The sequence below is a fragment of the Camellia sinensis genome, chromosome 9, assembly GCF_055761805.1.
Source record: "Camellia sinensis isolate YWXY chromosome 9, ASM5576180v1, whole genome shotgun sequence".
NCBI lineage: Eukaryota > Viridiplantae > Streptophyta > Magnoliopsida > Ericales > Theaceae > Camellia > Camellia sinensis.
This window is the reverse complement of record NC_138969.1, coordinates 16034799-16046271: the sequence shown is the minus strand read 5'-3', so window position 1 is coordinate 16046271 and position 11473 is coordinate 16034799. Positions and strand designations below refer to the sequence as shown.

The 11473-nt window shown below is 37.2% G+C and overlaps 1 protein-coding gene across 5 annotated transcripts in view; it reads left to right on the top strand.

Annotated features, from left to right (window-relative positions):
- Nucleotides 1-4557: 4557 nt before the first annotated feature.
- Nucleotides 4558-11473, top strand: part of LOC114321276 (primase-helicase Twinkle, chloroplastic/mitochondrial) — a 29445-nt gene continuing 22529 nt past the window's right edge. Inside the window, exons 1-6 of one of the 5 annotated variants that reach the window (XM_082886215.1) lie at nucleotides 4558-4951; nucleotides 5054-5196; nucleotides 5490-5545; nucleotides 5640-5697; nucleotides 5800-5904; nucleotides 8830-9377. In XM_082886215.1, the coding sequence (XP_082742341.1) occupies nucleotides 4702-4951; nucleotides 5054-5196; nucleotides 5490-5507 (411 nt within the window). In that variant the 5' untranslated portion in view covers nucleotides 4558-4701 and the 3' untranslated portion in view covers nucleotides 5508-5545; nucleotides 5640-5697; nucleotides 5800-5904; nucleotides 8830-9377. Of the gene's footprint in view, nucleotides 4952-5053; nucleotides 5197-5489; nucleotides 5546-5639; nucleotides 5698-5799; nucleotides 6851-8829; nucleotides 9378-11473 lie in introns of those variants that run through there. The other 4 variants (XM_082886216.1, XM_082886214.1, XM_082886217.1 and 1 more) reach the window with 4 other exon arrangements.

Sequence of the window (11473 nt, the reverse complement as noted above, 5' to 3'; positions counted from 1 at the left end):
GTGAATGGCTCAATCGTGGAGGAGCCTATGGAAGTCAGACATGAGGTGAAGAAGCACTTCATGAACCATTTCTCTGAAACTTGGGCTGCTAGGCCTAAACTGACTAGCCAATTTAAAAATATTGGAGGTAGTCAAGCAGTGGACTTGTTGGAAGCAGAGTTTACAGAGAAGGAAGTTAGGCATGTTATTAAGAGCTGTGCAGGTAACAAAGCACCTGGGCCTGTTGGTTTTAATTTGACTTTCTTTAAGAAATGTTGGGGAATAGTCAGACATAAGGTAATGCACTTCTTTGGTGAGTTCCATCAGAATGCAAATCTGGTTAGCGGTTTAAATAGCTCGTTCATTGTGCTAATTTCCAAAGTGGATAGCTTATCAAGCTTGAATGACTATAGGCCCATTAGTCTTATTGGTTCCCTGTAAAATATCCTAGCTAAAGTCTTGGCAAATAGAATGAAGCAAGTAATGCCACAGATCATTAGTGAGACCTAATCAACATTTGTGGGGGGAAGGAATATTCTGGACGGGATCCTTATTGCTAATAAGTTAGTTGATGGGTGGAGAAAAACAAAAAAGAAAAGTTTGGTGTTGAAACTAGACTTTGAGAAGGCTTATGATTCAATCAACTGGGATTTCTTGTTCACTATGTGCTCAAATTTTGGATTTAGGGAAAGATGGGTGAGATGGATGAAAACTTGTGTAACCTCCACAAAGTGTAAGTTTTAGTGAATGGTTCACCAACCGAGGAGTTTTGCCCACAAAGAGGTTTATGGTAAGGTGACCCATTGTCCCATTTTCTTTTCAATATAGTGGCCGAGGGTTTGAATATATTGTGTGTCAAAGCCAAGGAGTTAGGTCTCATCGAAAGTGTTGTCATTGGTAATAATGGGGTAATAGTAACGCATCTGCAATTTGCTGATGATACAATATTGTTTTGTGAAGCTGAGTGGGTGGAAGTGGTGACTATTAAAAGAATACTGTGGTGTTCTGAATTGATATCAAGGCTGAAAATTAATTATAATAAGAGTGTGATTGCTGGTATTGGCATGGATGAAGAGTTTCTGCTAGGTTTTGTTTCTCGATTAAATTGTGCACATCAAAACTTGCCTTTAAAGTACCTTGGGCTACCTCTCGGAGCCAATCCTGGTAGAAAGAGTACTTGAAAAGCAGTCTTGGATAGATTTAAATAGAAATTACCCACATAGAAGAGAAGGTTGCTTTCGAGGCTGACTTTAATGAAGTCTGTTCTGAGTAATTTGCCTCTTTACTACTTGTCATTGTTCAAAATACTAGTGGGAGTAGCAAAAGAAATAGACAGAATCTAAGAAAATTTCTTATGGGGGGGATCAGATCTTAGAAGAAAAGTGCATGTGGTTAGTTGGGAAGTCATTACCAAGAGTAAGAATTTGGGTGGTTTGGGAATTAGAAGACCCACAGATATGGATAATTGCCTACTGCTGAAATGGTGGTGGAGGTTTGGGGCAGAACACCAGAATTTGTGAAAGGATGTTATCTATTCAAAGTATGGTATAGGGGTGGAAGCTAGCTGCCTTATATAGAAAGAAATATCAGAGTTTCAAAAATTTGGTCTGATATAATTAGTGTAGTTAGAACTTAGCCTGAGTTATACAACTTTTACCTTGAAAACACTATAATTCAGTTGGGGAATGGTAGGAGAGCTCAATTCTGGCTGGATAAATAGATGGGGGATGTGTGTCTTAAGACTGAATTTCCCAGACTATTTTCTCTGTCTACTGATAAGTATGGAACAATTTCTGATCTTTATACCAGAGGAGGAGAGATTCAGGACTGGAATCTGGAATTTCGAAGGCCTCTGCTGGCTTGGGAGGAGGAGGAGGAGGTAGGTAGGTTATATACCTTAATAAGGTCTGCACTAGTCATTAGAGTCACAAGATTAGATGTTTGGAAGTGGAAGGCTGATCCATCTGGGGTGTTCTCTGTCGCATCAGTGTACAAAAACTGTGAAGTATTCTTGGGTCCTGTTAGGAAAATGGCAATGGAAGTTTGGCACAATTGTGCTCCACCTGAAGTAAAATTCTTTGGGTGGTTGGCTTGGCAAGGCAGGGTGAAAATAACAAGCTTCTTGCAGAGAATAAAGATATGAGAAGTGAATGCAAATGTGGGTTGTGTCTTCTGTCAAGTTGATGTGGAAACAGTTAATCATATCTTGCTATTTTGTCCATTTGTTTGGTTGTTGTGGTCTCATATCATGAAATGGTGGGGTGTACAGTAGGCAATACCAAACTCAGTGAAAGGGCTGTTGCAGTGGTGGTCTTTTTGTAAGATGAAAAAGATTGGGAAGCTGTTATGGAAGGTGATACCTCTGGCTGTCTTTTGGTCCACATGGAAGCATAGAAATGACTGCGTTTTTAATGGTTCTCAGCCAAATTTAGAATATTTATGTGAGACTGTCAAAGCAAAAATAGCTTTGTGGGTCAAATCATCCCCAGCCAAAGTGGAGTTCTCTGTTAATGATATAGTCTTTCATTTGTAGCAACTCCAATTCTGTATTAGACATGGAAGTTGAATCTTGCAGCAGTTCTCTGTGCTGATTTGGTTAAAGATGCAATTCTTCATCCATAATCTTGTATTGGTGCTGCGAAATGAAGGTAAACCTGCTGGTGTTGTTAATTACAGTTAGTCCCCTGGTTGCTTTTGCTGGAGTGTTTATTTGTCTGTTAGTTTGGGCTCTGTTTTTGCTAGTCTTGTATAGGAAGAAGATGGCTGCAAGTCTTGGTGGTTGATGTGTTGGGCTGCTACAGTGGTATCCATATTGCTAGCAGGTCCAATATTGGCAGCAGTTTCAATTTTTGCAGCAGCTCTCTGTGCTGATTTGGTTAAAGCTGCAATTCTTTTGTTGAAGTGTTCTCTATGCTGATTTGATCCTGTGTGCTGGTTGCTTCTGCTGGAGTGTTTTTCTGTCTGGTAGGTTGGGCTTTGTTTTGCTAATCCTGTTTAGGCTGCAAGTCCTGGGTGGTTCTTTTCTATTGGACTGCCTTGCAGTGCTAGTTATAGAGGAAGTTTCTCTACTTTTTAGATTGGTGTGATAGAGGGGAGTTTGCATTTGTTTGCTGGGGCTGTGTTTGCATCTGCTTGTTGGGTTGCAGGATTCCTGGGTTGCTGTTGGGGCTGTGTTTTGTGTGTTTGTTGTTAGTTTTGGTTAGTTGATCTGCTGTTGCGTTTTGATGTTGTGTTGCCTGATTATGTGTTTTGATGTTTTGTTGTTAGTCTTGGTGGTTGATGTTTTGGACTGCTATGGTGGTATCCATATTGTTAACAGGTCTAATATTGGCAGCAGGTCCCTGTTTGCAACCGCTCTCTATACTGTTTTGTTGTTCTACTTTTCTCTTTCCTTCTTTGGTTGCTCCTGTTTGGTTTCTCACCAATCTTGGGTTAAGTGCTAGCATATGATTGAGCTTCATTTGCAGTGCCAACCTAATTGGAATTGTTGAGGTCAATTATGATACTTTGTGCGCTTCCCTGCTTTGTTGATGTAAGTCTTGCATGTATATTGCTTTTCTCATTAATAAAGTTTTTTTTTTTGCTGATAAAAAAAAAAAGAAAAAATGTATACATAATTACATGTCTTGATGTCCATCAAGTAAAAATAAAATTAATTACATGTGCACATAAGGGGAAAATAAAAGTTCAATATTTTCAATAAACAAAATGTAACTGCCAAAAAAATAACAAGAAAACTGTATGCTTGAGTTCCAACATTTTTGTTTTTCATATTTTTTTGTTTTTAGTGATTATTTTTAAAATTTTAAACAATTTTTTATTTTTTATTTTTTTAGATGTAAAAAGTAAAATATTTGTTAAAAAAAAATATTTAAAAAATCAATAAATACATAAGAATAAAAAAAAATTTACTAAATTCTCAATTTTTTTTTGTTAATATATTTTTGGTATTTAGTAAATTTTCTAAAGAATTTTTTTTTCACAAATATTATACTTTTTAAGTGTATAATTTTTGGTGTATCTAAAAATTTAAAAAATTGCTTAGAATATTAAAAAAAAAAAAATAGTGGAAACAAATATATATATATATATATATATGGAAAACAAAAAGTTTCAATTTTTTTAAAAGTGAATCTTGAGAATCCAAACCAAACAAGCTTATGTTTTGAATGTGACATTTTTCTTATTGATTAAATTAACCTATTTTATTTTTTTTGTATTTATTTAGTCATTTTAGAACTTCCCGAATAAGGTAATACTATAAATCCAGACTAAACTACCCAAAAATCATCCAAAATTATTATCTTGTGATTCAAATTTATTCTACATATAAAATTTATACTATACAAACTCAATCTCAATCACACATTATCATTCAAAATAAATAAGAGTGAGTTTATAAAATTATTCATTTTAATTATATACAAATACTATACAAACTCAATCTCAATCTCAATCTCAATCTCAACCACAAACTCAATCACACATTGTCATTTTAATTCATACTATACAAACCCAATCTTGTGGTTCAGATTACTCATTTTGAAATTACTTAACCCACCCGACCCCATAATCCTTGCGCAGAGAGAGAGAGAGAGAGAGAGAGAGGGAGCGAGAGTGTGTTCTATCTGATAAGTTCCAACCCCTACTCGCCCTTCTTGCTTTTCAGCCATGGAAGCTTACTGAAGCAGAAATGCACAAAGCAAAATTGAAGCTCTAGACATGCTTATCCCTCATCGCTATCCTCTCCACAAGCTCTTCACTTCCAACATTTTCATGGCTTCCAAACCTTTCCTCAAATTCTCACCTTTCACTGTACTCCCCACAACCCCTTATTCTCAAACCCACTTCTTCCACACCAAAAGATTCATCTTCTCTACTTTTCCTTCTAAACCCATATCAAGGATTCACCCTTTCTCTCTTAAAAATCCCGGGTTTTCCTCTGTTTCAGATGCCAATATCCACACACCAGGTTTTCCCCCTTTAAACCCACATATATGTGTTTCTTTGTGTTTTTATGTATATATTTCTGTTTGAAGGGTTATTGACAGTGTAATGATTTGAATTGCTTTAGTTTCTCAACTTTATGAGGAGAGCCTAGAAGAGAATGGTATTGACTTGGCTGAAATGAAGGTTTTGAGGAGGAAAATGGAGGAGCTTGGGATTGATAGTAATCTCTGTAAACTAGGGCAGTATAACCACTTAATTTGCCCAATGGTATGCTTTGTTTGTTCCAAAATTTGTTCCTGGAAGCTATATTGTGTTTGTTTTATCTGAAACCTATGGAATATGTGCTACACTTATGTAGTTCTGTTTGTTTGATTGTTTGAATGTACAATCTTGTTATGTGTTAGGAATTATTTAAGAAGTGTTTAACCGATTATTTAAAAGTAAATTAAACATGGTGCGTTATAAATTTGTTTATTAAAACTGAAGAGAAGTGGATTGGATCGTTCTTTTTTCTTCCAGTATAAATGTTTACTTATGTTTTGTTTTTCTTTTTACTGTAGTGCAAAGGTGGGGATTAAGGGGAGAAGAGCTTATCCCTTTTCATCACTGCAAATGGGTAAATTGTGCATATTTCTTTTTTTTTTTTTTTTTTCGTTTTCTTGCCTGACAGTTTGCTTTCTGTATCTGTCATGGGCATTTTATTGTGTTAGGAATTGAGCTTTGCGGACATGTTTTCGAGGAAAATGTGGCTAGAGAGGCAATACAAGGGTACGAAAGTGTTTTATATATGGCTTTGATTTTATGTAATTACTCAATCAGGCATTTGATCTAATTTCAGAGTCCCTCTTAATTGTACCCATTTTGTTGCAGGCCTATGTAAATGGCAATTCAACGTCTGGAAGGATTGCTCATATCCCAAAAGTTAAGAAGACTAGAGAAATCACCGAGAAAAGTTTGGATTTGGAACCACCTGAGGTAATACATTTTCAGCTTTGATCTACTTTTTTGCTTATTTGATTAAATCTGATGTTTTTTTAGGTGGCAATGGTTAGAAGTACCTAAGTGAAGTTATATGAATGTATAGAGGCAATATTTGTAGATGAACACCTGTATAGGTGTATCGAAGTCTATACAAGTGTATATATGGGTGTCTTCCAAAATCCGTACTTATATAGGTTCATAGGTATGACTTAAAAGTATGATTCGTGGGTATCACTTTCTAGTTTACTAATTAAAGTTAGTAGCATGTACAAATTATTGTCATGAGTTTTAGCAGAACAAACTAGTATAAAGTTGGCCAAGGGCAGAGTGGCTCAGCATAATGAACTCTCTCTGGTGGCACTCTTTTGTAGTTTGGTGCAATAAGTGGAGGCATCCCAGTAGCCTTAAAAAACCAAACAAGTGTCCTTGTGCAACGCTTAGCATTCAAAAGTTTTATAACAACCACGCCATGCCAATGCCATAAGGGGATGCGAGGATGTTGAATTGCTGATAAGTGGAGTGGTGTTGGCAATCAGGTACCATATATGCCAATGCCAATGCCATGTGGATGTGATGATGCTGAATTACTGATAAGTGGAGTGGCGTAGGCAATCAGAATATACATGGTTCTTAGAAAGGACAAACACTTCTAAGAAGGTGTTGTGTCCGTTTTGGACACATCTTGACATGTGTTGGACACGTCTATATGTGACTTTAATTTTTTTTATACACAGAAACGCTTGGGAGATACATGTGGGACTTAGACACATGACTTGGGATCCAATTATAAAAGAAAAACAATGTATATATACATATTAATCTCTTCTCTTTTGTATTTTAGGAATAATGTTTGGTTACATTTTTTAAAATTATTTTTGAATGAAATATTCGTATATATGATATGTAATAAATATATAAGTAATAAAATTTTATATTTTGTGTGGGCCCCACATATATTGTGTCCAACATTTTTTGAAAATTGTTATGTTATTGTGTTCTTGTTGTGTCACATATTTGCGCTTTTTAGCGAGGTTTCATTAGTTTCAATGACTAAATCAACCAAATTTACAGAACACTCTGGCACTCTAATGGTTTAAAGATATGGGTTATTTTTTAGCTTCATTTCTACTACACCTTGATAATATTTACTCTTTGTGTAGAAACCCCATTTTTTACAGTCCTTACGACTTGGACACTGTTGCATGCACACCCGATGATGAGTTTATATGCTTGCTGAATGCTCGAAGTTCTCAGCAGAACGCCACAACTTTGAACCTTTCAAACCCCACACCCTTGTTGCCTCATTCTTGGACCAAGCCTTAGTTCTTCAAGCCTACAGCTTCTGGTGGCCTATCGGCCACCTTTTGAGGTTGTCGACCATCACTTTTGGGCTGTCGTCTACTGATGTGGCTGGCTGGCCAGTAGTTTCTTTTACAGATATTTTATGCCAGTTGTGCCAGTTGTTTGCACAGATGCATGCATTTTCACCCACGTGTAGGGCTGTATATCGTTGTAGAGAATTCATGTTTTCTATATATAGGAGACCATTCTCTCATGTTTTGATGTTAGAAAATTGTGAGATAAAAAATTTTCCTCTCTAACAAATCTCTACACTTTTGCCTACAAATCCTTAGCCTTTGCGTATACCCCCTTAACCAAATCTTCTCATCTTTGAGCTGATGTACTTTTGAGCTTGGTTTGAGCTCTTGAGGGTGTTGTTTGCTTGGTTTTGTTGCTTGAATTGCTTCTTCTCTTCAAGAGGTATAAAGCTTTGCTCATTTACTTTCTTTCTCTACTATTTTTCTTGTTGTTTTCCAACTGATTATGGACTGAAAAACTTCTGCATTTTTGGGTTGAAACTTGGGTCCAAAGGCCATTAAAGGTTGAGGGGTGTTCCATCCTTCTTTGTACCTTATTTTGGAGGCCTTTGCCCTTGTGTTTCTTACCCTTGCATCATCTTTTTCTGAGCTTTTAAACACTGATTTTCAGAGTTATTTCAGTGGCCAAAATCATGTTTTGAAGTCCAAATTTGGAGGGGTTAACCTCCCGTCCTTGTGTCTTGCTTACTAGCTTAGTTTGTGCCATGTTTTACCATATTTATCTAGCATTTTTTAGCTCAATTTCAGCATATTTTAGGACATATTTTAGATTACTTTAGCACTATTTTGGATTGTTAGTTGCATTTGAGCTTTGTTTTGCATGCTTATAGTGTAATAGTCTTCATGAGTTTGGTGTTCTAGGCCTTAGGCACCATTTCCTTTGAGTTGATAGCATGTATTTATGCTTTTGTCACACATTTTCAGCATTAATAATCTTTGCAACCTCCCTCATTTCTTGGCTTTTATTTTGCTTTGAAAGTGGTTCGAACAACTTGTTTGTTTAAAGCATGAGATTGAGGTGTCATGCTTAATGGTTTAATCCCTTAGGGGGTTTGTTACCAACAGTATGATGTCTCTTTCATGCCTAAGACAACTCTTGGTTTGAGCATTCTTTCCATTAGAGGACTTAAACTCACTCTTTGGACTCAATTAATTAAAGGATGGGTGGTAATTTAAAATGGAGGAACTAAAACTTGGAATTACAAGTAAGTAAGATAATAGTTTGGTTGTGTTCAATCGGACGTTAATTGAACACATGTAAACTTGAACCATTTCATACTCATTAGTGATGAAATGATTCAAGGTTCCAAGGTCACCACTTCCCTTGATCATTCATGAAAGGGAGGAAGTTTATGTCTTGTTTTGCATTTATTGAACTTGCACACTTGGTTTATAAGCCATCATGCAATGAAAATGCATTAATTGATGGTTTGTGAACCAAACTTGCTATTCCTCTAATTTGCTCATGAACATGAGGGGTGAGTTGTGCAAACAAACTCTTGAAATACCTTGTGTATGCTCTGTTTGTCCTTTGTTGTAGCAAGGAGAATTGGGTAGCAGTGGTCGGCAAGCCACTTTCCATGGTATGCAGGTGGTCGGCAGACCACCTTTGATAGCCGGCTGGCCATCGCTGGTGAACGGTAACCCTCATCACTAGCTGACCAACCACTGATGCAAAATTCAACAGTGTGTTCCTTTGGCATAGCAGAGTTATTGTGGAAGTGGGCAATAGTGTGTGTGTTCTATTGCACAATAGAGGCTCTCAGGAAGCAAAACGATGGTCTTTTCGGGTGGAAACCGAGCATGCGCATGAACATCCCTCGTTTCCCGAGGAAGAGTAGTTAGTTGTTTAGTTTAATTACTTATTTTAATTGCACTTGCGTTGTAATTATTTAATTAGTTAGTTAATTAATTTGTTGCAATAATTAGTTAAGTAGCTTAGCTAATTTATTCATTTCGGTTTGTAATAATTAGCTTTAGCTTTAGCTTTAATTAGTTAGCTAGTTAGCTAGTTTATTCATTCAGTGAGAGCGCAATGTAATAATGTGCATGTCTTCCAACCCCACATCTTTTTCCCTTTTATTTATCTACTTATTGTAGACTGCCCGAACTCGCTCCGCGCACCCCCCTTTTCGGAGAGGGCGCGAATTGGGTTCTATCTACTACAGTTCGGACTTCTGTCACGGTTCTGAATCTAATCTTACAAAGTGCAATGTAAGATTGATAAATCACTAAAGAGTCCAAATCCGACAAATCGTTTTGGAAAACTGATTTTTATCAAAAAGTGCTAAACATGGATTGCTTTGCCAAATTTCAAAGTCGCCACATAAATATTTTGTTTTGGGGAAATTTAGGAAACCCTGACTCGTGCCTGAGGCCACGTGTCCGTCATCACCAAAGTTGCCTCGGCTCGGAAACTTGGGTATGAGAGGGGAAGGTCTTGAAATGAGCACCCCTGCTCGCACAAAACATGATATGTTGTTTTGAAAACACGTGTGTTCTTATTCCAGTTATTTAGCTAACTTCCTAGGTGATGCGCACAACATACAAGTATAGACTAAATCGCTCAGTTTGGAACAAAACATCTCATGTTTGTTTTTCAAAAAATGGTTTGAAGTTGCTACTCTCAAGTAGGCTAAAGTGCGGATTTGTCACCCTCAAGTGGGCTTAAAACATGATTTGTCACCCTCAAGTGGGCTTAAAACGCACATTTGTTGAATTCTCCCAATTCAAGCAATAAAGCCTTCATCCATAGGCATTCATGCAGTTATAGCAGTTAAGCAAGCCTCATGGCAAGCATGCTAACATGGCATCATACACATCTCATGCAAGAATGTTAAAACGTAAACACTTACATTGTACTTCGAGTCAAAACAGAAAACTAGTTAGAAATCAATGCATGATCCTAACTATGTTAACCATGTCTAATGCAACGCATGCAAAATGCAATTAAAATATGCTCGGCTATCTAAAATGACATATGAAATGCGACAATTTGATACATGTATTCAAATTGGTATTGAAATACGATGCAGTTTGAATGATGCGCCGAGTTCGGTGCATACAATACAAATAAATGGATGCAAACATGCAAGCATAAAGTATGCTAATCGAAACATGCCCTAATCTAACCACTGAAAGCGGATAAATAAAAGGGAGAAAGACATGGGGTTGGAAGACATTTACATACACACGCACTCTTATTACAACATTTGCCCTCTCGACGGAGGGTCCGAATGATTAAGCTAAGCTAATCTAAGCTAAGCTAGCTAACTAACTAACTAACTAACTAATCTAATTAAGCTAATTAGACTAATTATTACACAACATAAATCGAATAACTAGTTACAACTAATTATTACATCACAAATCGAATAACTAGCTGTAACTAATTATTACATCACTTAACGAATTAAACAAATTAATTAAGTTACAAAACCAAATGTACATCAAATAAATTAGCAAAATACTAACTCCACTGCCTCAGCATTGCTTGAAGGAGTTGAACATGCATGCATTCGGTTTTTCGCCCTGAAAAGCTCTCCGGTTTGCTCTTTAGACGCTTTGTTTGTAGGGTGTTCTCAAGATCTTTCTGTTGAAACTTACCAAAACAATGCTGGGGAGTGCACCAGTGGCTTGCCGGCCATGAGGAGTTGCTGCCTGCCACCTGCCGGCCAAAAGAGGGCACTGCCGGCCATGAATGGAAGGGTGCTAGCCATCAATGTGGCACTGCCGGCCACTGGTGTGCTGTGACACCAAACTGCAACAAAGCACAGGATAGAGGAAAGGGAGGGTCTCCCAAGGGTATGCACGTACTATACCACTCCTTATCATCCCAAAGCATCAAGGGAGAGGCACAATTGGATCCAAAACCATCAATCAAGCATTTGGAATGCATGATGGCCAAAGATCCAATCTTGTACACATTCAATAAATGCGATGCAAACAAGACTCTAAATCCACTACCTCATCACGGATAATCAAAGGCAATGGAGACAAAGGGGATTGGCTCACTTTCATCACTTGGAGTATGAAGTGGACCAATCCGCCTTGTGTTCAACATAACGTCTAGTTGAGCACGATGCAATGCAAACAACATGCTATGCAAACAAAATGCTAATCTTGGCATGTTCTATTCAAGACTCTAACATGTAAACAATGCACGTACAACATGTTAAGAGACT